Genomic DNA, 25,109 nt, shown 5'->3' with positions numbered 1-25,109 from the left:
GCTGAAGATGAGGCTGAAGCTTACACTTCAGACTCCCCAATTCCTATCCGAAGGACCTTCCTGTTAACGATTCTCCAGTCGATAACCAGCCTCTCCTTAATGAGGTTTTGGCTAATGCTGTTGAACACTTCCAGATGAATAAACAGGATGTTCAGGAAGACAGGGATTTCGCAGAGCAAATCCTGGGAGAAAAAAGGGCAGTAACTCCACCCCTTTACTAAAATTGGTCCAGCGCAGAATTCTACCTTCCTTGCAGACACCGAACCTCACACGTGCAGTAAATCCATGTGTTGAAAAGTTATTTCGCGGTGCTCCCTCTGACCCCTTCTATATCAGGGGACAACTAAAGCCAGATTACCTGGTCGTTACTACCACTAGAAAGAGGGCGGGAAGCCCTCTTGCTTCCTCGGATGCTCCTCCAGATAAGGAAAGCAAAAAAATCTATGGTCTAGGGAGGAAAGTCGCTTCATCTGCGGCTTATCAGGCTAGGATAGCCAACAGTGCCACCCTCCTAGCAAGCTATAATTCCCATAAGTGGGAGGAAGTATCTGCATTGCTTTTCTCCACACCTGACCCTTTAAAGCCACAGTTAGCGCAAGTAGCAGCTGAGGGGAGGGCAGTGTCGGGCTGTCTCCTGAAGACCAACTTCGACACGGCTGATAATGCCGGTAGAATAATCGCTGATGGTACGATCATTAAGAGGCATGCATGGTTAAGACAGTCAGGATTCAAGCCAGAAACTCAGACGAATCTGATAGACATGCCGGTCGAGCCTGTGATGTATTATATAGCAAAGCCGTCAAAGAGGCACTAAAAACGGCGAAAGATGAGTACTACACATTAAAATCCCTTGGTCAACTCACCAACAAACCCTCTGGACAGAGGGGAAACAGTATTTTACGCCGCTTTCGAGGCCAAAATTCCCAGAGAGGGTCAAACTATAGCCAAAACCAGGGCTCAGCGTGGGGGAATTACCAGTCACAATCTTCCCAGGGCTACTCAAGAGGGCAGCTCAGAGGTCGTGGGCATGGACGAGGCAGCCCCGCTAGAGGTGGTACGCCACCTGCCAAACAGTGACGTTCCGCTTTAGGTCCCCTCCCATGCATCCCCTACTAGGGGGGGCGCATTAACAACTCCACCCACGCATGGGAGAGGGAACACCTCGGACAGACGGGTGCTGTCCAGTGTCCGGAGGCTACTGCATCGAGTTGCTAGAGCGCCCCCATGACCATCCTCCACGACAAAGTTCACTCGCAGGAACATTAGAAAATCCTCCTCGAGGAAATCGCAACTCTATCAAAGGACGCCATAGAAGTCGTCCCGGCAAATCGGGTAAACGGGGGTATTTATTCAACCAACTTCCTTGTGCCAAAGAAAGATCTCACAATGCGCCCAGTATTAGATATGCGCCCTACAAACAAGTATGTCAGGCCACAAAAGAGGTAGTCCCCCCTATTAAAAAAGGGGTATTACATGGCAACACTGGATATGAAAGATGCCTATTTTCATATTTCAATGTTCCCAGCGCACAGAAGATACTTGCGTTACAAGATAGCGAACCAGCACTACCAATTCATGGTGCTGCCCTTCGGAATAGCCTCTGCTGCAAGGGTATTCACCAAGGAACTGGCGGTAGTGGCAGTGCACCTGCGCAGGGAGGCAATCCCAGTGTACCCTTACCTGGACGCCTGGGTCATTACAGGGGAGTTCCCCCTAATTTGCAGACAAAACATCCAAAGAACCATCAACCTCCTCTTTTAGTTGGGTTTCTCCATCAACGAGAAAAAGTCAAGCCCTGTGCCAAGCACCTCCAAACAGTTCCTAGGAGCTGTACTAAATACTCAAGAGGGGTTGGCCTTTCTATCAGATGAAAGAATTCGAAATGTGGTGCTGTAAATTCCTCAATATCAAGCCGGTTGCCAAATAAGGGTGCGCAAAGCTATGCGTTTGCTAGGCATGATGGCATCTTGCATTTACCTGGTTCCCCACGCGTGCCTACCCATGCAGGAGTGGTTGGCGAACAGTGGTCTCGGGGAAGTGGTCAGTGGGACAAACTAGTGGTCAATTCGCCAACACTAGTACAGAATCTTCACTGGTGGACAAGAGAGAATCTAACAAGAGGAAAACCTTTCTATGACCCAGAGGTTCAGGCCATTGTCACACAGATGCCTCCTTAACAGGGTGGGGAGATCACTACCTTCACCACACAACTTAGGGTCTGTGGTCTCGCAAGGTTGCTCAGAACCACATCAATCTGCTGGAACTTCTAGCAGTATTCATAGCGCTTCGGGCATTCGAACACCTCTTATCGAACCAGTCAGTGCAGGTGCTTACAGACAGCACAACTGCCATGTTTTACATAAACAAACAGGGGGGCACTCGTTCTCAAAATCTGTCCAAGCTTGCCCAACAAATTTGGAAATGGGCACTCAAACTGAAGATTTACCTATCGGCCCAACATGTTCCAGGGGAACTCAACTTGCTAGCAGACTCTCTGAGCAGAGATCCCCTTCCAGAGGAACACGAATGGCGATGTCATGATCTCTGCTTCCAAAAGGTCAGGGTTTTCCCAACTCCCTTGGAAGCAGATCCATAACCCAGGTTCCGAGTGCCAACCAGTCCCAATTGGGACCTTTTGGACCCAGTCCTGGCGCCAGTGGCACCAGGCTCATAAATATGCCCAGTCCCAGCGCTGGAAGCGCCGGGCTCATAATGCTTGGGTGGACTTACCTGCAGCAGACCATGCTGCTTACTTGCCTGCCAGTTGAGCCTCTGATCCTCTTCTGTTTGGAACTACTTTTCCTGTTGGGTGGGGCAGGAGCCACTCCCTAGATTCAGAACACTGGAACTCTTCTGGAAAGCAGGAACTCTTTTCTTACCTAGGCGTGGCTGTGGAAGGAGACACCTAAGCACTACAGGAGGCTATTTAAACCACACCCGATGGATGAATCTTGCTTTGCGTTATTCTGCATCCTCTGCAGCAGAATGCTCATCGTGTCTTCTGCATCTGATCCTGGGCCTAAGGAAAAAGGCTTACCATCCTGAATCCAGTCTTCAGCAACACCTATAAAGACAAGAAAGAACAGGTTAGCATTACGGTCTTCAGTGACAGCTCTTCACTTACCTGGTCCATCGGCTGTCATCAACACCTCGCGCTGCATTCCGGCATCTGAAAGACAAAGGCTTACCTATTCTTCGTGCGCTCCGGAGGTCTTCACACTGCATTCCGGCATCTGAAAGACAAAAGCTTACCAACTCTTCGCACGCTCCGGAGGCCTTCGGCGCTGCATCCCACATCTGAAAGACAAAACAAGGTGCGTTTAAAGACATTGGGGAACTTTAATACTCACGTGCCATTACTCCTTTCCACATCTAACCCAGTGGGTATTCCGGCACCCTGCAGCCGCTCCGAACTTGTACCTGCAAAATAAAAAGACAGTTAGAGCGCATCGTGAAGCAGGCAACTAGCACTTACTTCCGTGCTTCCAGGCGCTTCTATTCATCACACGGGCTCCATCTTCAACTCACTTCAGCCCGTCATCTGCCATCGCCGGAACCCTGCAAAACAAGAAACATCATTACTAAAGACTTTAAAGACATTAGAATTACTCAAAACTTACCGTTCGTGCAGTAAACGAAGGACAGCAGTCCTCTGAAGTCAAGAGGCCTGCTCCCTTATCCAGTGAAGAAACTGGTTACAGCACCCTGCCCCGAGGCAGATGGAGAGCACGGCGTTCACTTACCTAAGGTGAGAGCGTTAACCTTTGGGGTTCTACAGGAGAAGAGAAAGGGAAGAAGAGAGAGACATTCAATAACCCAGTTCCTTAATCCCATATTTTCTATCTGCAGACATCTTACCCTTCGAGTCAAACATACAGTGCACAGAGGTCCAGCCCAAAGAGCCAGCCGTGTGTTACACATCACCTTTGAAGATACGGTATACGCCCAGTCAAGACCGGCGCCTCCACGGGAATCAGGTGAGCGTTACAGAACGCAAAGCCTACCACAAAACTCCCGTCCAGGCGCTATGGAAACCTCGGATACCGACCAGCTAGCCCAGTTACTTGGGGAACTAAGGGCAGAAGTGCATGCAGCCCGTCAGGAAACGAACGCTCTAAGAAGGGAACTGATTATTTCCAAGGAGCGAACAGATGATCTCGCTAGACAATTGCTACAGTCACAAGCCGGACAGACCCCGTTACCCGCATCTGGGGGAAATCTTCCTTCTACATCCTCTATGAATCCAGTGCAGATCAACCTACCTGGGAATGTACCTCTGGCTCCGCCCGAACGATTTTCTGGTGACCCAAAGAGGTTTGCAGTATTTATCAATCAGTGCCGGTTGCATTTCTTATGCCGGCCAGCAGCCTTTCCAACTGATCAAGCTAAAGTAGCTTTCGTGCTTTCGTACCTTAGTGGCAATGCGGCAGACTGGTCGATCCCTCTAGTAAATCAAGATGATCCGGTCCTCCATGATTTTCAAGCTTTTCAGCTCAGTATGGAAAAACTGTTCGCAAGACATTCACAGGGGCAGGCCTTGGACAATGAGCTTCTTTCGTTGCGACAAGGTAATCAAGACCTTTTGGCTTATATTGCGTCTTTCAACAGACTGATAGTGGAAACTCAATGGCCTGAGGACAAAAGGATTACGCTGTTTTATAGAGGTCTACGTGGAGAGCTCAAAGATGTGTTAGCCCAAGTAGTGAATCCCCCACAAGATTGTTCGGACTATATAGACTTAGTCGTTCAAATAGATCACAGACTGCAGAACAGGAAGGCCGATCGTTCCAAGTTTGATGCTCGAGTATTTTCCAAACCCCCAACTCCTTCCAAAGGAGTAGACTCCGGGGAACTCATGCAAATAGGGGGTCTGAAAGGTCCTCTAACACAAAAGGAGCGGGAAAGGAGAAAACAGTTGCAATTATGCCTCTATTGCGGAAACTCAGGGCACTTTCTTCGAGACTGTCCGGTGAAACCTGCCAAGAAGGCAGTAGGAGCTGCAGTTACCAAAGTTACAAACTCTGAGCAGGGAAACGACCTCGCCCGACAAGAATAGAGGTCCTCTTGCCGAGCGTGAAAACCAGTTCCGTGACCTCGCATTTCGTGATACCTATGGTCCTCATTAGCCCTGATAATCCGGATCGATTACATACAATTGAAGCTTACGTCGACAGCGGTGCCATCGGCAATTATGTGGATCATGAAATGGTTTTGAGGATGAATCTAACTCTTTGTCCCAAGGCTGTAAAGGACGTCATTACTACGGTGGATGGTACGGAGATAGCCTCCGGGCAAGTAACGCATACCACTCAAGAGGTGACGCTAGTAAGTCAAGATGGACACCATGAGAGGATCGTGTTCGATGTGATCAAGGCCCCTCAGTTTCAGATTATTCTAGGAATACCTTGGTTAGAGAAACACAATCCTCTGATCGATTGGCGAGCAAGAACGGTCCAGTTTCCAGAATGTGTCTCTACTTGTCACCCTCCACCTGGTGTTGCACTGGCAGCAATTTCTTCAGAGACTCCCCAGTTACCTCCCTAATACCTAGAATACCAAGATGTTTTCCGGAAGGATCAGGCTAACTCTCTACCTCCTCATAGGTCTTATGACTGCCAGATAGACCTGATACCTGGATCTACTCCTCCTTGTAGTAGAATTTATGCCCTCACCGAGCCTGAGAACCTTCACCTTCGACAATACCTGGATCAATACCTGGCAAATGGGTTTATTCGTCCTTCCAAGTCCCCTGCTTCTTCAGCTTTGTTCTTCGTTCCAAAAAAGGAAGGAGACCTTAGAACTTGTATAGATTATCGCTCCCTGAACCAGATCACCGTTAAGAATAGATATCCGTTACCTTTGATCCCTGAACTCCTGGACCAAGTCAGAAAAGCATGCATATATAAAAAGCTGGATCTTAGAGGAGCTTACCACTTGGTACGAGTAAAAGAGGGCGATGAATGGAAGACGGCCTTCCGCACCAAGTATGGGCTATTTGAATATCAGGTCATGCCCTTCGGACTTTGCAATGCCCCGGCCGCCTTTCAATATTTTATGAACGATGTCCTCAGAGAGCTCATAGATGTGTGTGTTGTTGTTTACATTGACGACATCCTCGTTTATTCTTCATCGGAATCTGAACATCGGAAACACGTGAAAATGGTCCTCGAAAGATTGCGTCAACACAAACTTTTCGCTAAGTTGGAAAAAAGTGTTTTCAACGTGACTGAAGTTGAATTCTTGGGATTCATATTATCACCTGGCGGAGTGCGTATGGATTCAAAGAAGGTCGATGCAGTTCTCAAATGGCCATCACCATCCTCTGTAAAAGGTGTGCAAAGCATGTTAGGCTTTGCTAACTTTTACCGCAGGTTTATCCCCGAATTCTCTCGAATAGTCCAGCCCATCACTGCCTTGTTAAAGAAAAACAAACGTTTTGAATGGTCTACCGAGGCGGAACAAGCTTTCCAGGATTTGAAGACTAAATTTATCTCTGCACCAATCTTAAAACACCCTCGCCCCGAACTCCCCTACATCGTGGAAACTGATGCTTCAAGCCTTGCCATGGGGGCAGTTCTATCACAAAAGGACCCGGTAACCAATCGGTTGCATCCCGTGGCATTTTGGTCCCGCAAATTCTCACCTCCTGAAATCAATTACACGATTACTGACAAGGAACTTCTGGCTATCAAGTCTGCCTTTAAGGCTTGGCGGCATTATCTGCTGGGGGCCCGACACACCGTTACTGTGATTACGGATCACCGAAACCTGCAATATTTGAAAATCGCAAAAGCCCAATCCTCTAGACAACTCCGTTGGGCATTATTCTTTGCCGAGTTTGACTTCATAATTACCTATCGACCTGGTACAAAGAACGGTAAAGCTGATGCCCTTTCTCGGATGGGAGTGGAAGAACACTTGATCAACCCTACACCTGTACCAATCATTCCCGAACAAAGAATTCTGGGTGTAATCGCCACAGAATCCATAGAGGAAGTTAAGGATAAAGCCAGGCAACTTGTAACTCCAGCAGACATACAGAATTGGCATCTGCAGGGAAAGGACTTTGCAGTAAAGGACAACTTATTGTATTTCCAAGAACGATTATACCTACCCAGCACAGATTTACAGAAAAAAGTAATCTCTTGTTATCACGATTCTTTAATGGAAGGACATCCCGGTATGGCCAAGACCTCAGAAAAGATCAAGCGCTACTTCTGGTGGCCGTCTTGGAAAAAAGATATCAGAGACTTTATGATGTCCTGTGGAGTATGCGCCCAAAACAAGAGTCAAAAGGAAAGACCAGCAGGCCTCTTACGCCCTATTGACATCCCACCTCGCCCTTGGCATACGCTTTCTATGGACTTCATCACCGATCTACCTCCATGCTCCGGATACAATACGATTCTAGTAATCGTGGACTTATTCTCCAAGATGGCACATTTCATTCCGCTCAAAGGCTTGCCAACAGCAGCAACTCTGGCCCGAGAATTTCTCGAAAACATCGTCCGACTGCACGGTTTTCCTTCGGTTCTAATTTCGGATCGAGGTAGTCAATTTATTTCTCATTTTTGGCGAAGTTGCTGTCGGTCGGCTCAAATTGATGTGAGACTATCGACCAGTCACCACCCTCAGACCGACGGACAAACCGAGAGGACCAATCAAACTCTGGAACAGTATTTACGCTGCATGCTGCAACAAACTGAAAAAACTTGGAAAGACATCCTTTGGATAGCCGAATATGCCTACAATAACTCTGTCCATTCGGGAACTGGGAAAACCCCGTTTTTTCTTTTGTACGGCAGTCACCCTCGAACCTCGGAGTTGGATCCCCTCCAAGATCTTGAAACACCAGCAGTAGACTACCTGCATTCTACAATCACCCAAGCCTTTAAGGAAGCTGTTTCTCACCTTCAAAGGGCTAAAGAACAATACAATAAAGGAGCAGATCAACATCGGAAGGAAGCCCCTCAATATCAAGTAGGGGATCAAGTCTGGTTATCCACCAAATATCTACCTATAAAGGGGCCACGCACATTCAACCCAAGATACCTTGGTCCCTATTCCATCACTACCATAGTAAACCCAGTAGCGGTCAAGTTGGACTTGCCCCCGCACATGAAGATACATCCGGTCTTCCACGTCTCTCTATTAAAACCCGTGCAACCTCAAACCCGACTAACTAAATCTCCAAAACCTATCCTAGTTGATGGAGAACTCGAGTTTGAAGTCAAAAGCATTCTGGACTCCAAGATCTCCAAATCTAAACTATTTTACCTAATTGACTGGAAAGGCTACGGCCCCCAAGAGAGATCCTGGGAACCTGCTGAATATGTCCACGCTCCTCGCCTAATCAAAAGATTTCACCGAACATTTCCTGACAAGCCAAAACCCCCGGAGAAGCCCGGTTTGGGAGGGGCCTTGAGGGGGGGTACTGTCATGATCTCTGCTTCCAAAAGGTCAGGGTTTTCCCAACTCCCCTGGAAGCAGATCCATAACCCAGGTTCCGAGTGCCAACCAGTCCCAATTGGGACCTTTTGGACCCAGTCCTGGCGCCAGTGGCACCAGGCTCATAAATATGCCCAGTCCCAGCGCTGGAAGCGCCGGGCTCATAATGCTTGGGTGGACTTACCTGCAGCAGACCATGCTGCTTACTTGCCTGCCAGTTGAGCCTCTGATCCTCTTCTGTTTGGAACTACATTTCCTGTTGGGTGGGGCAGGAGCCACTCCCTAGATTCAGAACACTGGAACTCTTCTGGAAAGCAGGAACTCTTTTCTTACCTAGGCGTGGCTGTGGAAGGAGACACCTAAGCACTACAGGAGGCTATTTAAACCACACCCGATGGATGAATCTTGCTTTGCGTTATTCTGCATCCTCTGCAGCAGAACGCTCATCGTGTCTTCTGCATCTGATCCTGGGCCTAAGGAAAAAGGCTTACCATCCTGAATCCAGTCTTCAGCAACACCTATAAAGACAAGAAAGAACAGGTTAGCATTACGGTATTCAGTGACAGCTCTTCACTTACCTGGTCCATCGGCTGTCACCAACGCCTCGCGCTGCATTCCGGCATCTGAAAGACAAAGGCTTACCTATTCTTCGTGCGCTCCGGAGGTCTTCACACTGCATTCCGGCATCTGAAAGACAAAAGCTTACCAACTCTTCGCACGCTCCGGAGGCCTTCGGCGCTGCATCCCACATCTGAAAGACAAAACAAGGTGCGTTTAAAGACATTGGGGAACTTTAATACTCACGTGCCATTACTCCTTTCCACATCTAACCCAGTGGGTATTCCGGCACCCTGCAGCCGCTCCGAACTTGTACCTGCAAAATAAAAAGACAGAGTGCATCGTGAAGCAGGCAACTAGCGCTTACTTACGTGCTTCCAGGCGCTTCTATTCATCACACGGGCTCCATCTTCAACTCACTTCAGCCCGTCACCCGCCATCGCCGGAACCCTGCAAAACAAGAAACATCATTACTAAAGACTTTAAAGACATTAGAATTACTCGAAACTTACCGTTCGTGCAGTAAACGAAGGACAGCAGTCCTCTGAAGTCAAGAGGCCTGCTCCCTTATCCAGTGAAGAAACTGGTTACAGCACCCTGCCCCGAGGCAGATGGAGAGCACGGCGTTCACTTACCTAAGGTGAGAGCGTTAACCTTTGGGGTTCTACAGGAGAAGAGAAAGGGAAGAAGAGAGAGACATTCAATAACCCAGTTCCTTAATCCCATATTTTCTATCTGCAGACATCTTACCCTTCGAGTCAAACATACAGTGCACAGAGGTCCAGCCCAAAGAGCCAGCCATGTGTTACACATCACCTTTGAAGATACGGTATACGCCCAGTCAAGACCGGCGCCTCCACGGGAATCAGGTGAGCGTTACAGGCGACTACACGAAGACGTTGTAGAAAACCTCTTCTCTCAGTGGGGTTTCCCCACAATAGACCTATTCGCCACAAGCAAAAACAGTCAATGCCCAGACTTCGCGTCCAGGTTCCCCCAGCCAGGCTCCAAGGGGAACGCTCTATGGATGAACTGGTCATGTGATATTTGCCTATGCTTTTCCACCAACCCTTTGAGGAAGGTGGTGAACAAGATACACAAGGAACCGATGACGCTTATCCTAGTTGCTCCTATGTGGGCGAGACAACCATGGTATCCACATCTGCGCAGACTGGCGATGTGCGATCCCATCAAACTCCTGTGCCAGTAAAACCTACTCCCCCAGCATGAGGGGCTAACAGTGCACCCACAGCCGCACTCAATGAACTTGGCAGCATGGCTCCTGAGGTCATAGAGTTCGGACATCTCAACCGGCCACAGAGATGCATGGATATGTTGAAAGAATCAAGAAAACCAAACACTAGGCACTGTTACTATGACAAATGGAAATGATTCGTTATTTGGTGCCAGAATAAGCAAATCAGCCCAGTTGATTGTACTCCTAATGTAGTCACCTATATGCTCCACCTATTGGATGCAGGGTTAGTGTTTAACTAAGTGCACCTGGCAGCTTTATCAGCCTACACCACTTCCTATAACAAGGTGTCATGGTGGAAAGTGCCAGTTGTCAAAGCATTTATGGAAGGGGTAAAGCGACTCCACCCTCCAATTTCTAACCCACCACCAGGTTGGGACCTTAATGTGGTACTTGCTAAGTTTATGGGACCCCCCACCCTTTGAGCCCATGCACAAATCTAGTCTCAAACACTTGACTTATAAAACTGCCTTCTTAGTAGCCAACACATCCATAAGAAGGGTCAGTGAAATTCAAGCTCTATTAGTGCAGGATCCTTTCTTTACTGATCATAAGGATAAACTGGTTCTCACCTAAGTTAATTTCCGAATTCCATGTTAGCCAGTCTATTGATCTACCGGCCGCCTTCCAGGAACCCAAAAGCTCTGATGAGGTGAAACTCCACAAACTGGATCTGAGAGGGGCGGTCCTCTACTATGTATACAAGACCAGGCCGCTAAGAAAGACAGATCACCTGTTCGTCTCCATAGCTCCAGGCAGAGAGGGGGAGATCACATCTCTAAGAATGCCATCTCTAGGTGGATAGTCAGAGGTATCCAACTGTGCTATTCCCTTTCAGATAAAACACTGCCTTTTACGCTGAGGGCCCACTCTACAAGAGGTATTGGAGCCACTCTGGCTTTCATTGCAAATGTACCCCTTTACACCATTTGCAAAGCAGCTACAAGGGGCTCTATTCACACCTTTACTCAGCACTACTGCTTTGACAAGTCCAAGACAGATACTCAAGTGGGACAAGCGGTTCTAAGACATTTGATCGCTCATGACCCTTCTCACATCCCACCTCCTCCTTCTAACACTGCTCGCTGATCTATGCACAGCATGTGATCTAAGCATATTCCACAAGCCTCAGAAGGGATACATTACTCACCGTAATCGTATTTCTGATGCTTGTATCTGCTTAGATTCACGTGTGCCCTCCCTTCCTCCCCTCTGAGATAAGGGGCATGGATGCTTGTAGTCTTATCCATCTTATCTGCTTGGATACTCTGTACTTGCACTAATCCTCATGCTACCTCATGTCAGAAAAAATGGCTTTGTGCTTCATTCTGTGAGCAACTGGAAACCAGTGCAAACTTTTCAGCTTTGGGGTGATGTGGGATCTTCTAGGAATATTGATCACAATCCAAGTGCCAGCATTTTACATCACTTGGAGCCTTCCAATCACCTATGGCAGTGCATTGTCATAGTCTAGGTTTCCCCTATAATAGCCCTGCCTATTACAGTGGCATTGGAATTAGAGATGAATGGTCTCATTTAGCGAAGTAAACGATAGTGGTCTGAGCTAACTGTGGGTGAGACGTGGGTGTCTTATTCATTCCAGTATTGAGATAAATTTGCTTTCTTCTGTATAGGAATTGAATGCGTATTTATGGACGTAAAGTCAGAAGAATTTCCAAATTTCCTTATGGTATTAGGGGCAGCTAATAAAAGTATCACTCTTTTGGACAGTTAAACAAAGCCAACTGTGTCTCATCCATAAGCTAATGGTGTTGGAGATGTTTTTAATGTGATGAATGTCTCTCACAATATTACCAGATAACGTAAACAGCTGAGTAGCATCAGTGTAGTTTTGGAAACTGAACCTCATTACGCAACAAAAGAGTTTTATGTTCAGATTGAAGAGGGGACATGCGCGCTCCCTGGTGAACTCACTCTGTGATCGGGTGGGAGTGAAATTAATGCTTGCCCAACACTGAGGCAGACCTTCCTCGCAAAAACAAGCTAATGCGGCTAGTGGCAAGGTGGTTGAGGTTGATATCTTGTGTAAGACATACAGGAGGATGTCACGATCAAGCAGTATTAAGTCAAATAATGTTAAAATGACGGAAAAGAAAATTGATTTCTAAATCGAAATGTCATGCTCCTGTCGCATACGAGTGCACGCAGGGGGTGACAAGCATGTCGGGACCAGGAAGAGCCATCGCGGGAGAAGAGGTTAGTCTTTGTGTCTTTGTGTGTGTGTGTGCGTGCGTTACGTGTTTCTGAGTGTAGGGGGTGGGGGTATTCTTGAGTGTGGAGGGATGCAGGGTCAGCTGTGGAGGAAGAGGATCAGGGATGAATCCCCTTGATTTTAGAAACTTCCCACAAGCGAGGGTGGGAGAGGGGGGGGGGTCAAAGGGTTGTCATATTTATGTTTTTTCGGGCTTCCGAAAAACAGGCGGAAAAAAATGGGTCTTTTTGGTAGGTGATCAAACAAAAAGTGAAAATATGTCATATAACCGATCAAGCACATCAAACGCTGCCAAGAGGTCCAGGAACATCAATAAACCAGCATGGTCCTCATCCTTCTTACCTGGCATTCTCAGCGTTGAGGTGATAAAAACTTAGGCCAACCACTTGAATTACCTTTTTGCCTTTTTACTTTTTTACTTTTTGCTGGTGCTGTTTGGCCATAGGTCTGTTTTCTCTCCACTAGGTGTGGACTGGTATGGCTTCTACTTCCCCCAAACTTTGCATAAAACAGATGAGTAAAACTGAGAACACCTGAGTCTGAAAATCCTTGAACTCCTGACTTTTTTGCTCTATCAAACTTTCTGCTCAAAGTAAAACAGTTCCTGATTCTGACGGTAGTAACTTACCTAGCAACATGCGTAAACCTATGCTAAATTAAAATGTTGCATGTGACATGGCAGCAACATAATCCCGACTTGCCAGCTCCCAACACACTGGGTTTCTCAATAATCAACTGGTAAAGTAAGGGAATCTGCATGCATACTCTGGGTGACTAGAACAGTACTTGCGGGGGGGTCGACATTAACATCATAGTTTATGCAGGTGCTAAATACGGTTTGTCTTATGCAGCTTAAACCTTTTCAGTACTGCACATGCCACTACAGTTGTCGGACGCCTCTTGGGTGCTGATACCTTCGCATAAAGATCCACCTGTTCAAATAAATCCTCTCCTCCTTTTGCAATACAAGGTCCACACCACGTCTTACCAACACTGTCTGACATGCTCCACCACCTATTTTCCAGAGTCTGACCTACAGAATTTGATCAGAACACCCAGACTCCATCTCCACATAAGGTTAGATGACTCCATTTCACATGGATGCCCATTGTAGTCCTGGGCTTCGATAGGACTACCACCCCTTTCATTCAAATGATCTGACTCAAGACTACAACTCCCAAAAGGGAATTGTAGAAATCTAGGCCCAGGACTGGGGAATCCTATCACGATGACCAGGAGTCATCTGGTAGCGTTGTCTGTGAAAGAACATACATTTAATTAGGATACCCTATGCATGCCCCGATTGGTACTCCTAAAAACGGATGCATTTGATATATATGATAAGTCATTTATAACACATGTACACAAGTGTTTCTAGGCGAGGAAAAACAGAAGGAAGACAAAAAAGCGATCTTATTGGGCCTTGCGTCATTCATATTGTGCGATAACGTGAAGTGCAGGGATGAGGGAGAAGGAGGAAGTGCCAGGGAGAGGCAAGGGCAGCGTTGCTGCGAGTACGTGCAGCCAGGGCAGCGCGACACTGGGTATGTGCAAGGAGGCAGGGGACTGTAGAGTTACAGTTACAGCCCCTAAGTACGCGGTAGGCCCAGAGGCAGTACAGGGGTGACTGGTCATGGAGGAGCCTGGTACACAGTAGACTCTGAGGGTAGCCAGGCAACCAGTCAGGGCAGCGGACAGGTGCGTCATCAGGGGAGAGTGAGAGAGGGAGAGCAAGCAGAGGCGAAAGGGAAGGTCTTGAGCTGCTTCTGGAACTTCAAGTGGTCCGGCTCGCATTTGAGATTGGCAGGGAGGCCATTTGATTCGTGAGGTTTTACAACGCAGCTTATTGCAGACCATAACCGTTGTTTGAGCCACCAACTTTGAACAAACTCCATTCTAATATGTTTGCACCTGCTGCTTTCCAATGAATAGTCAAACCTGATCCATGTACAAAACCACCTTCAAGACCCAGAGCATGACATTCTGCCTACCTCCTTCAAGACTTGAATGTTAACGAGAGGAGTGGGTGTGGATTAAGGAGCAGAATTGGTTAGAAGAAGCCAATTAAGTGTTGACAACTCGGTTTGAGGATTCTTATGGGAGGAGGTTTCCTATGCTGGGTACAGCTGGAAGTGCTCGGGCTATGTCAACGTTTATGATTCTGCAGTGGTGCGTTCTGGAAATGAGCCATTCTCCGTCAACCCATCGCTGGATCCAGATGTTAAAATTAGCAGCCTCTGAGATTCCATATGTCCGCCTTGTCTTGGTTTTGTCCTAAATGCTTTTGTAAATTGGCAGTAGGGAAGAGACCTCTGCAATACGTAAGGCGGCCTGATGTGCATGTGCAGGCAGGTGGCATAGGAAAGCCGCCTCAAGTGCCATGGAGCAATATGACAGACTTGTCTTTCCTACTTGATTCAGTTGCTGGGTTTTACATGCTGGACTATAACTTTTTAATTGCGTTTTCAGCTGTAGTTGTGCTTTCCTAATTTTGACTTAGGTCATCTTGGGTGATGACCCTGTCCGTTTTTGTTAGTTTGGAATTAGAACATATACAATGTCAGAATACACCATGCTAGAGCACTTCATTTTTCAATCCACGTAGAAAGCGCATAGGCCTGTTGCTTTACTTTTCTTTTCAATAAAGAAGTGCACCCACGTGGTCTAAGTATAGAGCATTGGCATTCAATTTAAGGGTTTGATCTGTGACACAATCCACTGTGCTCTAGCAAGGGGGAACGAAAACAAAAACATTTGATAGCTCGGTTGTAGTGGTAGTGAGTGATGTGTAGGGCCACCATCAAGGTAGCAGCGACATCCAGTGCTTGTATAGTCGTTGGTGTCCTGCACTGACTGAAGTTCTATGTCGGGTAGATCAAGGGCTAGAGTAGCCTCACCTTTTGGCCAGTAAAATTCAGACCACGGAAGAACTAGAACTGCCATTCTATGCTTCGTCCATAGGCAGTCCCCGTCGCTCTCCTTTGTGCAGGAGTTGTGAAATATGGGGAGATCACAGTATATCTTAGGGAAAGGCCCTTCTATTTGACCAATCATCATAAAGTGGATTATGGTCTAGCGGTGGTGATCTGGGGAGCTGAGAAACTTGCATTTAAATAGGCCTGAAAGAGTGATCTATATATTTCCGGGGGAATTGAGTAAATGGGTGAAGGGTTCTTTGAGGCAAATGTATGCAGTAGAATGAAGTTTATGCTGCGTGTTATGAATGCCAATTCTCTTAATGTAAGCCTTTTTTTTATTTCCCCATTTTGTTTTTTAGGCCATGGTAGCATGTTATCCTGGTAATGGGCTGGGCTATGTCCGCCACGTTGACAACCCCAATGGTGACGGCCGCTGCATTACCTGCATATACTACCTGAACCAAAACTGGGATGTTGAGGTACGTATAGTTGCAGGGCACTTCAGAGGGGTAATGGACAGGCTGGCTCCCTAACGCCCATAATCGTTGAATAGCTGTACACCTTTGCTTTAGCCTCTCAGGAGGACTGCAATCGAACTCCTGTTGTTGGACAACCTAAAGCAGGTGCCTTGTGTAGGCTGATGCGGCTGTTCTCGCTGAAATGTCTTTGACCTTTAAGAATGCATAATCAGGTTGGGTATCCCTGGTAACAATAAAGCAGTTTTGCTTTAAATTTAAAACTGCTTGCACATGTATAGCCTATTTCTGTCACTTTGGGTCATAATGCTCCAGCTAATGACAGTAGTCTTCCTTAGTTCCATTCCTACTGGCCATCTTGAGATTTTTGCTGTTTCAGTGTTGTGAGTCCTCATGTTTCGCTCCTCTAGCTTCGATATTTTGTCTATTTTATTTTTAACGATTTGTTCTCGTTTTCCTTAATCATCCGTCACCGTTGTGCCAGCTGGTAGTGGGGATTTATTGCTGGTGAAGATCGGAACATCCGAAGATCTTCTCCTTCCAGGAGGCTTTCTTCTCAGATTTCAGGCCTTCTCCAAGCGACCATGGCGGATGCCAGCAAGAAGAGCCTCTTCAGGCCCTGTTCGAAATGTGTCACATCAAGAACATTTTTGTCGACGATCAGCACAAAAAATGCATTTATTGCCTGCACTTCGACCACGATGTGGACGCTTGCTCCATTTTCCAGTCCTTCACATCAAAGACTCAGAAGGTTCACCGTAGAAGGTTGGTGGCTTGGCTGGAGGAGGGTGCCAGGTCCTCTGACTCAGGCCCAAAGATATGCCTCTGCTAGAGTTGGCAGACCTGCTGAACAAACTCCATCTAAGAAAGAGGTTGATGTCCCATGACTTGAGGACACTTCCCTGGGAAACCTAAGAGGGGACATGCTTTTGCTGCCTCCCTCCCCCATCAATGACATCTGTGTCAAACATGACTACAAAGGCCCTGAGAAGTGAGCCCTAGGTGAACATAGTCATTAACATCTACGACACGTACTCCTTCGATGGGCCACAGATGCAAATCCTCCCCTCTGTCCGTGACCTTGTCACCGACTGCCCTGTCGATGATTGCTTCGTCGACCACTGCATCAATGATCACGACTACGATCTCCAGAATTGCTTTGCTTCCATGGCCGGCTTCAGCACCAGTGGGGTCTATGGCAGCATTGGCATCTCCAGAAGCACCAGTGATTGCTACGTTTCCCAGAAGCTCCCTTGTGGACAGAGATGCTTCGAACAATCTCCTTTCTGCCTCAATGTACTAAGTCCAAACCCCTCTTCACACTGGTACCTAGATCAACAGAGGCTTCACCACCTTCTTGGGAGAGGATGAGCCTCTGAAGGCTTTATTCTCTGAGCTGGAGGAAATTGAGAACCTACCAGATGCAATTCTACCAGCTCCTCCCAAATCAGGCCGACCACCTGTACCGCCAGTGGCCATCCTACCACCTGTTCCACCAATGTCTGTGCCTACAGTTCCCGTGGGAACTCCATTAGCACCAAGGGTTCTGTCATTCAAGATTTTATCTATGCAGCAGACCCTGGTCACAGAACTGCAGCAGGGGCTGCCTCCTCCAACCCATCAGGGTGCTCCTCAAGGGGCTCATGGTACCCCCTCAAGGTGTACCTAGTAATGGACGCTCACGTGAAGCTGCGGCTCTGCCAGTGGCTCCACAGTCCCACTCGCGGCTCCACCCTTCCACCTGCTGATACTGGCTCTGTCTACTCCATTGTTTTCTGGTCTTGTGGCTGCCCTCAGACACCAATACGGACACTGGTCTGGGCACAGATGCTTCAACAGATATGCATACTACTATGGACGAGCATGATGACTTAGTCCCTGCAGGTGGGGAGTCCCCAGAGATGCCCTCCAGAGATTCAACTCTGGGCAAAATAGGCTAGTTTCATACACTACTAACTCGTGCTGTGAAGCTTTTTGATTTTGTTCTGGAGGAACAGAAGAAAGAAGGCTTCCTTTTTCAGAGGCGGGAATCCTCAAGGAAAATGGTGGTAGCTATCCCACTGTTTGACATCTGGGAGGATGGTTTGCTAGTTATGAAGAACCCTTCTTCAGCACCTCCGAAGAAGGACCGGCTGGACAAGAAATATAAGGTCAGACTCAACTCCAAGGTATCTTCGTACTCTGCCCAGCCCAGACTCGGTCCTTTCCGCTGCAGCACGAAAGAGTCGGCCAACCTGTCCTCTTTGCATGGTGCCCCCAGACCAGGAAGGCAAACGGCTGGATGCTTTTGGAAAGCGTGTAATCACCACAGCCGCAACCACCATTAAGGCAGTTAGTTCTCTGGCTATCCCTCCCAGATACGACTGGGAACTGTGGTACAAAATGGGTCAAATCTTGTATTTCTTGCCTGACAATGAGCATGAGGAGACCCTGACTTTGCTACACGAAGGTGAGGCGTCATTGGATCACGTCATTACGGTGGCGCTTGACATCGCAGCCACAGGCTTCTGCCAAGTGGGTAACAGAGCAGTCCTGGGGCACCAGGCGTGGTTGAAAGCCACAGACATTCTCCCTGATGTGCAGTCCAAGGTAGTAAACATGCCTTTTGATGGAGTAGATGTTTTTGGGAAGCAGGTCGATGAGACCCTGTTGACCATCAAGAAAGACAATGACACCGCCCGTTCCCTAGGTACCCTGCAGCCGAACAGGCAGTCCTTTCTGTCTGGCAAAGGGAGAGTTTCCAGGAAATCTAGACATTCTCGCCCTGCCCATCGTCAACCTTCCCGGGCCAGCCCGCCAGGGCCATACAGAGGGAGGTCGCAAGTGTATAGAGGGTCACAACGACAACGTGGTGCTTCCCCTCGCAAGCAAAGGCCAGACCGGTGCCAGGTCTCGGCCCCCACTTCAGCACCCCAGTGGGAGGCCGGCTTTCACAGTTTGTCAACCAGTGGCTCAGCATCACCACGACAAATGGTAGCTCAACATCATCCATCACGGTTGCACACTGAGTTTCAGGACACCTGCCCCCCCGACCCCATTCTGCCAGTGCAAGTACAACATTTGTCCCTCCTCCTGCAGGAGATTCAGTTCCTTCTAAAAAAATAAAAGGGGGTCATAGAAGCAGTTTCATGGCACCTCCGGGGCTCCGAAGTGTACTCCAGATACTTCCAGGTGAGAGAGAAATCTGGTGGGTGTAGACTCATCCTGGATCTTGGGGGAACTCCACAAATTCCTCAAATCACAGAAGTTCTGCATGGTCAGACTGTAGCACATGTTGGAACAGCTGGAGAAAGGAGATTTACTTTCGTCCCTGGATTTGGAGGATGCATACTTGCACATTCCCATCCATCGGAAGCACGGGCGCTTCCTTTGCTTTATGGTGCAGGGGCGGCACTACCAGTTCAAGGCTCTGCCTTTTTGTGCTAAAGTCAGTGCCAAGGGTTTTCACCAAGTGCCTTGCACCAGTGGTTGCCCTCTGCGCTGAACTGGCATCTGTTTACCCTTACCTGGATGACTGGCTGATCCGTGCCCAGTCTCTTCTGTTGGCTCTGCAGCACACTGAACAAACCATCCAATCTCTGACTTTGCTGTAAGTCTCAATAAACCTTCCAAAGTCATCCATGTCACAGTCTCAAAATGCTCTGTTCCTGGGCTCTCAATTTTACAGGCACCGGTGCTTGGCTACACCCTTGAAGGAGCGCTTCAAGGCCATTTCTCCGCAAAGTTCAGAAGCTGTCCTCTCTCCAGCAGACAACGGTTTGCTCGCTCAAGTGCCCACTGTGGATGATGTCTTCATGCATCCCTTTAATTCCCCCTTGCAGGCTGCGGATGAGGCCTCTCCAAGAGTTTTTCAATGCCAGGTGTTTTCAGTCGTCCGGGTCCTACAATGACAAAATTACACTCAAACCAGCTTTTCGCACCATTCTGCATTGGTTGAATCAGCGCTCACACAAGGCACGCCCTTTCGCCCACCGGCACATCAGGCGATAGTGACAACAGATACCTCCCTAGGAGGTTGGGGATCACACATTGGGAAATTCCATGCCAGGGGTCTCTGGCAGCTAGTAGACCAAATGCTGCATGCCAATGTGTTGGAGCTCGGAGCAGTGTTCTGGGGCCGCAAGTCTTTCCAACCCCAACTCCATGGCAAAGTGGTTTGCTTCTTCATGGACAACACGACCACAATGTTCCAAATCAGGATGCATGGTGGGACCCGCTCTCCCATTCTGTCCAAGGAAGCACAGACACTAACACTGGGTTGTTCTGGTGCATGTTTCTCATTCCCTTTCACCTTGCAGGGGACCAAAATACCATTTTGGATTCTCTCAGCAGGCAACTGCTTCCTGCCATGAATAGGAACTCCGTCATGATCAAGTTGTTCACCTCCTCCCCAAGTGGGGACACCCATCAATCAACTTGTTTGCCACAGCATGTAACTCCAACTTTGTCCAGTTTGACAGCAGGTATCCTCAAGTAAGAAGCCCGGGTGATTTTCTCCCTCTCCTGGGAGCGCCTGTTCGTCTACGCATTTCCTCCAATCCTGCTTCTTCATCGTGTGATCAATGCACTCTGAGTCGGTGCAAGAGGATTTTCGTGGCTCCAGCTTGGCCACACCAAATCTGGTACTCAAACCTTCTCCATCTGTCGGTAGCACCCTGCATGAGGCTGCCTCCTCTCCCAGACCTGCTCTCCAGACAAGGAGGATCAGTTCTATGCCATGACCCAGCGTCCTTGAAGTGGACGGCTTGGCTTCTGCAAACCTAGAGTTTGGCAATTTCCCATTGCCTCTGGAATGCAGAAAGGTTTTAGCAAAGGCTAGAGCGCCTTTTATTATCTCCTGCTACAGGCACAAGTGGAAGGGTTTCACTATATGGTCTCCTTCTCAATGGCTCGTCCCTCCTTCGAATCAAGGCTGATCCAATATTACCTTATCTTTCTTTGGCGCAAATGGGACTGGCTCACGCATCCATTAAGGGCCATCTTGCAGCAATCTCTTGCTATACTCGCCCAGCAGGAAGACCTTCACTGTCATCTAATAGGCTGGTTTAGGAGTTCCTCAAGGGTCTGTTCTGTGCATTCCCTCCAGGGTAGACACCAGCTCCGGCGTGGGTGCTTAATATGGTTCTCTCCAAGTTGATGGGCCCACCTTTTGAGCATCTACATCAGGTCCTTTGGAAATTCTTCTCATGGAAGACTGCTTTTCTAGCGGCTATCACATCAGCCAGACGTGTTCGGGGGTTGCAAGCTCTTTCCTGCAAGCCGCCGTATTTGGCTTTTCATCCACCCAAGGTGGCACTCGTCCTTCCTTCATGCCAAAGGTTCCATCATCGTTCCACCTGAACAAACCTATGGTCCTGCCCATGTTCTTTGGCTCTCCCACCTCTCAGTCAGAGAAGGCATTGGGTTCTCTTGATGTGACCCTTGCAATAAAGTTTTTTTCTGATTCTTGTTAATCTGCTTAGAATCACATGCTGTGCAAATGGTCCGATATCCAGTGTTAACTGCAGAGTGTTGCATCTTATCTTTCGGGGACCGAAGGGAGACGTCGGCATATGCATGTCTGTAACACCATCCCTATCGTGACATGTAGTGTACCCAAAATCTCTCACGCGCCAAGGTCCCTCAGATTGTTTTTTTTCCCCCCAGGTAACTGGTCGCCATATAGCAGAGCTCTTGCATAAGAGACATTGTTTATCCTAAACCGACTTGTCGGTTATTCCCTCTTAAGTCATTTTGACGGCAAGAACAACTTCGACGAAGACTGCAGGGGGACTTGTCTACGGCGGTGGATTTTGGCGCCTAAGATCGGCGGCTGAAGCATTCACGTGGCCCGGCCTTCTGGCCGGCCTTTACTGTAGGGAGAGTGGGGTCGGGGTGGCCATATTTCCGTTATATCTTTCCTCTTTCCCCCTCTTTACCCTCTAGGTCTGGTCATCTTTCCCTTTTGATGTGGAAAGGACTCCTTTTAGGTTCGGCCCCAAGTGTAGGGTCAGATACCCGTTGAAGGACGAACACAGGACGTGCAACTCCTTTCTCCCCTTAGATCACGACGAGAAGCGGTGTGCGGCTTGTAAACTCCTTCGGCCTATGACCCTTAAGGAGCGCTCTGTAAAGTGGTGGGCCGAATACGGTATGTCGCGGGCGGATCCCTCTCCTCCCGCCCCCACTGCCACACCCGCCGAAAGTGACGGGGGCACCTCCGATGACAAACATCCGTTGTGGATGTGATAGACCTCGAGGCGGACACTTCTAGGTCTGCCACGCCCGTCCGACCCTTTAAGCCCTGACTCTGGTCTTGCTTCAGGGACAACACCCGGCGACGGGGGCGTACAAGCGCATTACATTAAACACACAACCCCTACACCTATTTCAACAGGTATATCGAAAAAGGTGAAAGCGACAGCAGGGCCATCAAAAATTTCAGGTGATTCGTTCAGATCAACAGCCTTCCCCGCATCCGCAGCAGCGTTTTGCGACTGGGCATCCCAAAACAAACAAGGGCGCTACCCCTAAATCAGGTTTACACGTTGAAGCGCGGAAATCCGACGGTCCCGAAAGGCCCCTCAAGGCGAAAAACCGACCGCTAGGCCCTCTAACGCCGTGGTAGGCGGTAAGTCTACCGATAGACCTTTGGACCCACTAACTCACACTGATTCAGTAGTAATTGAACACAGTATCGCAAGAATTACTTCGGCGGTTGGGCTTATTCCTGTACCGTCTAAAAACATGGGGGAAGCCGCTGACAAATCTCTAGATACGCCATGGTGCCACGATTCTCACAAGACCAAGGACAGTCAAGAGCCTCTTTCCAACACCCTGAGAGATAATTTTCGGCGCCAAAGGGTGGAAGACTACGCTTTTCCACCCGTAGGCACTTCTGGTTTCTCTAAATGGACCAGGGAGAAATTTGAAGGGTGTATGGACAGTCTTGAAAAAATTATCAATTTTATGAACATCTTTCCCCGAAAAGGTCTCGTGGAGCCTAATCTTCAATCTTCAATCTGCCATCTGTCCCCGTCCATCATGAAGACATCGTCCAGATGGATACTTATCAGGACATTTACAGTGAAGATGAAGAACCTTCCTTCCTACAGGGTTAAAATGAAGACCAGGCGGATGCCACAGACAATTGGGAAGAAAGCCAGCAAGAGGGGAGAGACCCATGGACGCTCCCCTAACAAGATCAGGACACTGATGTATTGTGTCTGGATTCCCCTCCGTCCACCCCGGCTCGCAAGGCCTCGCCTGTAGACGACCAAATGGCCTTCAATACCATTTTAAGGAAGGGAGCTGAGCATTTTCAGATTACTACTCAAGAGGCGGTGCCTGAGCAGGACTTTATAGAAGATATTCTTAAGGAGAAACCCCTCTAGCCAGGCAATTCCCCTCCTCAATACTATTAAGATAAGATTGGCTCCCTCCCTGGTGTCACCAGCTCAAACCCAGGCAGTGACCCCAAGAGTAGAAAAGTTATTTTGGCCAGCTCCTTCGGCCCCTCAATATATTAAAGGGCACGCCACCCCCGATTCCCTGGTAGTGACTAACACCCAGAAACGGGCAGGAGTACCCCTTGCTACAGGGAGGCACCTCGAGATAGAGAATCCAAGCGTTTATATGCCCTAGGTAAACGGGTTACTGCGGCTGCTGTATATACCATGCGCATAGCGAATACCAGTACGCTGCTGGCGAGTTATGTAGGCGCTCCCTCCTGGAGACCTTCCTGAACCTAGTACAGGAAGGTCTCCAGGAGGTCCCAGAGCCCATCAGGTCCCAACTTCTCACTATTGTGGCCGAAGGCAGGCAAGTGAACCAGAATGTAATAAAGAACACTCTGGGGACGGCTGAAACAGCAGGCAGGTTTTTGAGGTACGAAGCCAAGTGTGCCTTTTGAGTAAGGTTCTCTGGGCCAGGGTTTAAGCCTGATATACAGGTCTCCCTCCTCAATAAACCAATTGAAGAAGCTAACCTCTTCGGAAAGGCGGTCGATGAGGCCCTAGAAACAGACTCTTAAGACTTAAGTCCCTGCAACAAATTACTCAAAGACCTTCCCCCCCAGAGAGGAATTAATTCTCGACGGTCCTTTCGAGGGCAGTCCCGTGCAAGTCAGAACAACTATAGCACGGGAAACTTTAATGCTGGACAAACATCAGGAAGCCCCGCATACTACCCACCAAGGGGTCAACAAAGCGGCAAAGCCAGAGGTAGAGGCCCCAATCCTAGAGGATCCGCAGCATCTGGTCAGAAATGACCATCAGATCCAGGTCCCCTCCCATGTCGCCCTGGTTGGGGGGGGGGGCGCTTAACATCTTTCCTCACGGCATAGGAGGGAATAACTTCAGACCAGTGGGTCATAAAGACGGTTACCCACAGGTACTTTGTGGAATTCACCCGATCTCCACAATTCAGACCACCGCACTCGCGGCACCTTTCACCGGACCATCTAGAGATCCTGAATCAAGAGGTGGAAGCCCTGCTGGGAAAGGACGCCATAGAAGCCGTCCCTATTCTTCAGGTAAACAAGGGTATTTATTCAGTGTACTTCCTTGTACCCAAAAAGGACCTCACCATGCACCCTGTTCTAGACCTGCGCCCAGCGAACAAGTTCATAAAACCTCAGATGTTTTGCATGGTAACGCTACAGGAGGTGATCCCACTGTTCAAACGGGGGTACTACATGGCAACATTGGACATGAAAGATGCATACTTTCATATTTCAATGTTGCCAGCGCACAGGAAATATCTAAGGTTCATGATGGAGGACAGGCATTACCAATTTAAGGTACTCCCCTTCGGCATCGCCTTGGCGTCAAGAGTGTTTACGAAGGTCCTAGCAGTAGCTGCAGCACACCTGAGCAGATTATCCGTCCCGGTTTACCCTTACCTCAAAGACTGGCTCATAACAGGGGACTCGTAGGACCCATGTTTTTTGAACACCCAAAAGACCGTAGACCTTCTGTTCCGTCTGGGGTTCTCTATCAACGAGAAAAAATCCAGTCTGGTCCCCAGTCAAATAAAACTATTTCGGGGAGCTCTGATCCGGACGAAAGACGGCCTCGTCTTCCCCTCCAAAGAGGGGGTTCAGAACATGCTTTTTCAGATCCCTCAATACGTAGCCAGTCGGGAGGTGATGGTGTGCAAAGCCATGCGCTTGCTCGGAATGATGTTGTCGTGCATATACATGCGTCCCATGCAAGAGTGGCTCAACAGCCAGTGGTATCAGG

General features: G+C 48.5%; 1 protein-coding gene across 6 annotated transcripts in view; it reads left to right on the top strand.

Annotated features, from left to right (window-relative positions):
* Window positions 1-25,109, top strand: part of EGLN2 (egl-9 family hypoxia inducible factor 2) — a 233,482-nt gene that overhangs the window by 121,069 nt on the left and 87,304 nt on the right. For 5 of the 6 annotated variants that reach the window (XM_069644450.1, XM_069644445.1, XM_069644446.1 and 2 more), the window contains exon 3: window positions 15,772-15,891. The exons of the other annotated variant lie outside the window; for it this stretch is intronic. In XM_069644450.1, coding sequence (XP_069500551.1) covers window positions 15,772-15,891 — 120 coding nt within the window. The remainder of the gene's footprint in view (window positions 1-15,771; window positions 15,892-25,109) is intronic. 6 annotated transcript variants of the gene reach the window in all.

This window comes from Ambystoma mexicanum, chromosome 2p, assembly GCF_040938575.1.
Source record: "Ambystoma mexicanum isolate Mex_15411 chromosome 2p, UKY_AmexF1_1, whole genome shotgun sequence".
NCBI classification, from domain to species: Eukaryota; Metazoa; Chordata; class Amphibia; order Caudata; family Ambystomatidae; genus Ambystoma; species Ambystoma mexicanum.
The sequence above is the reverse complement of the archived record's forward strand: the minus strand, read 5'-3'. Positions and strand labels throughout refer to the sequence as shown.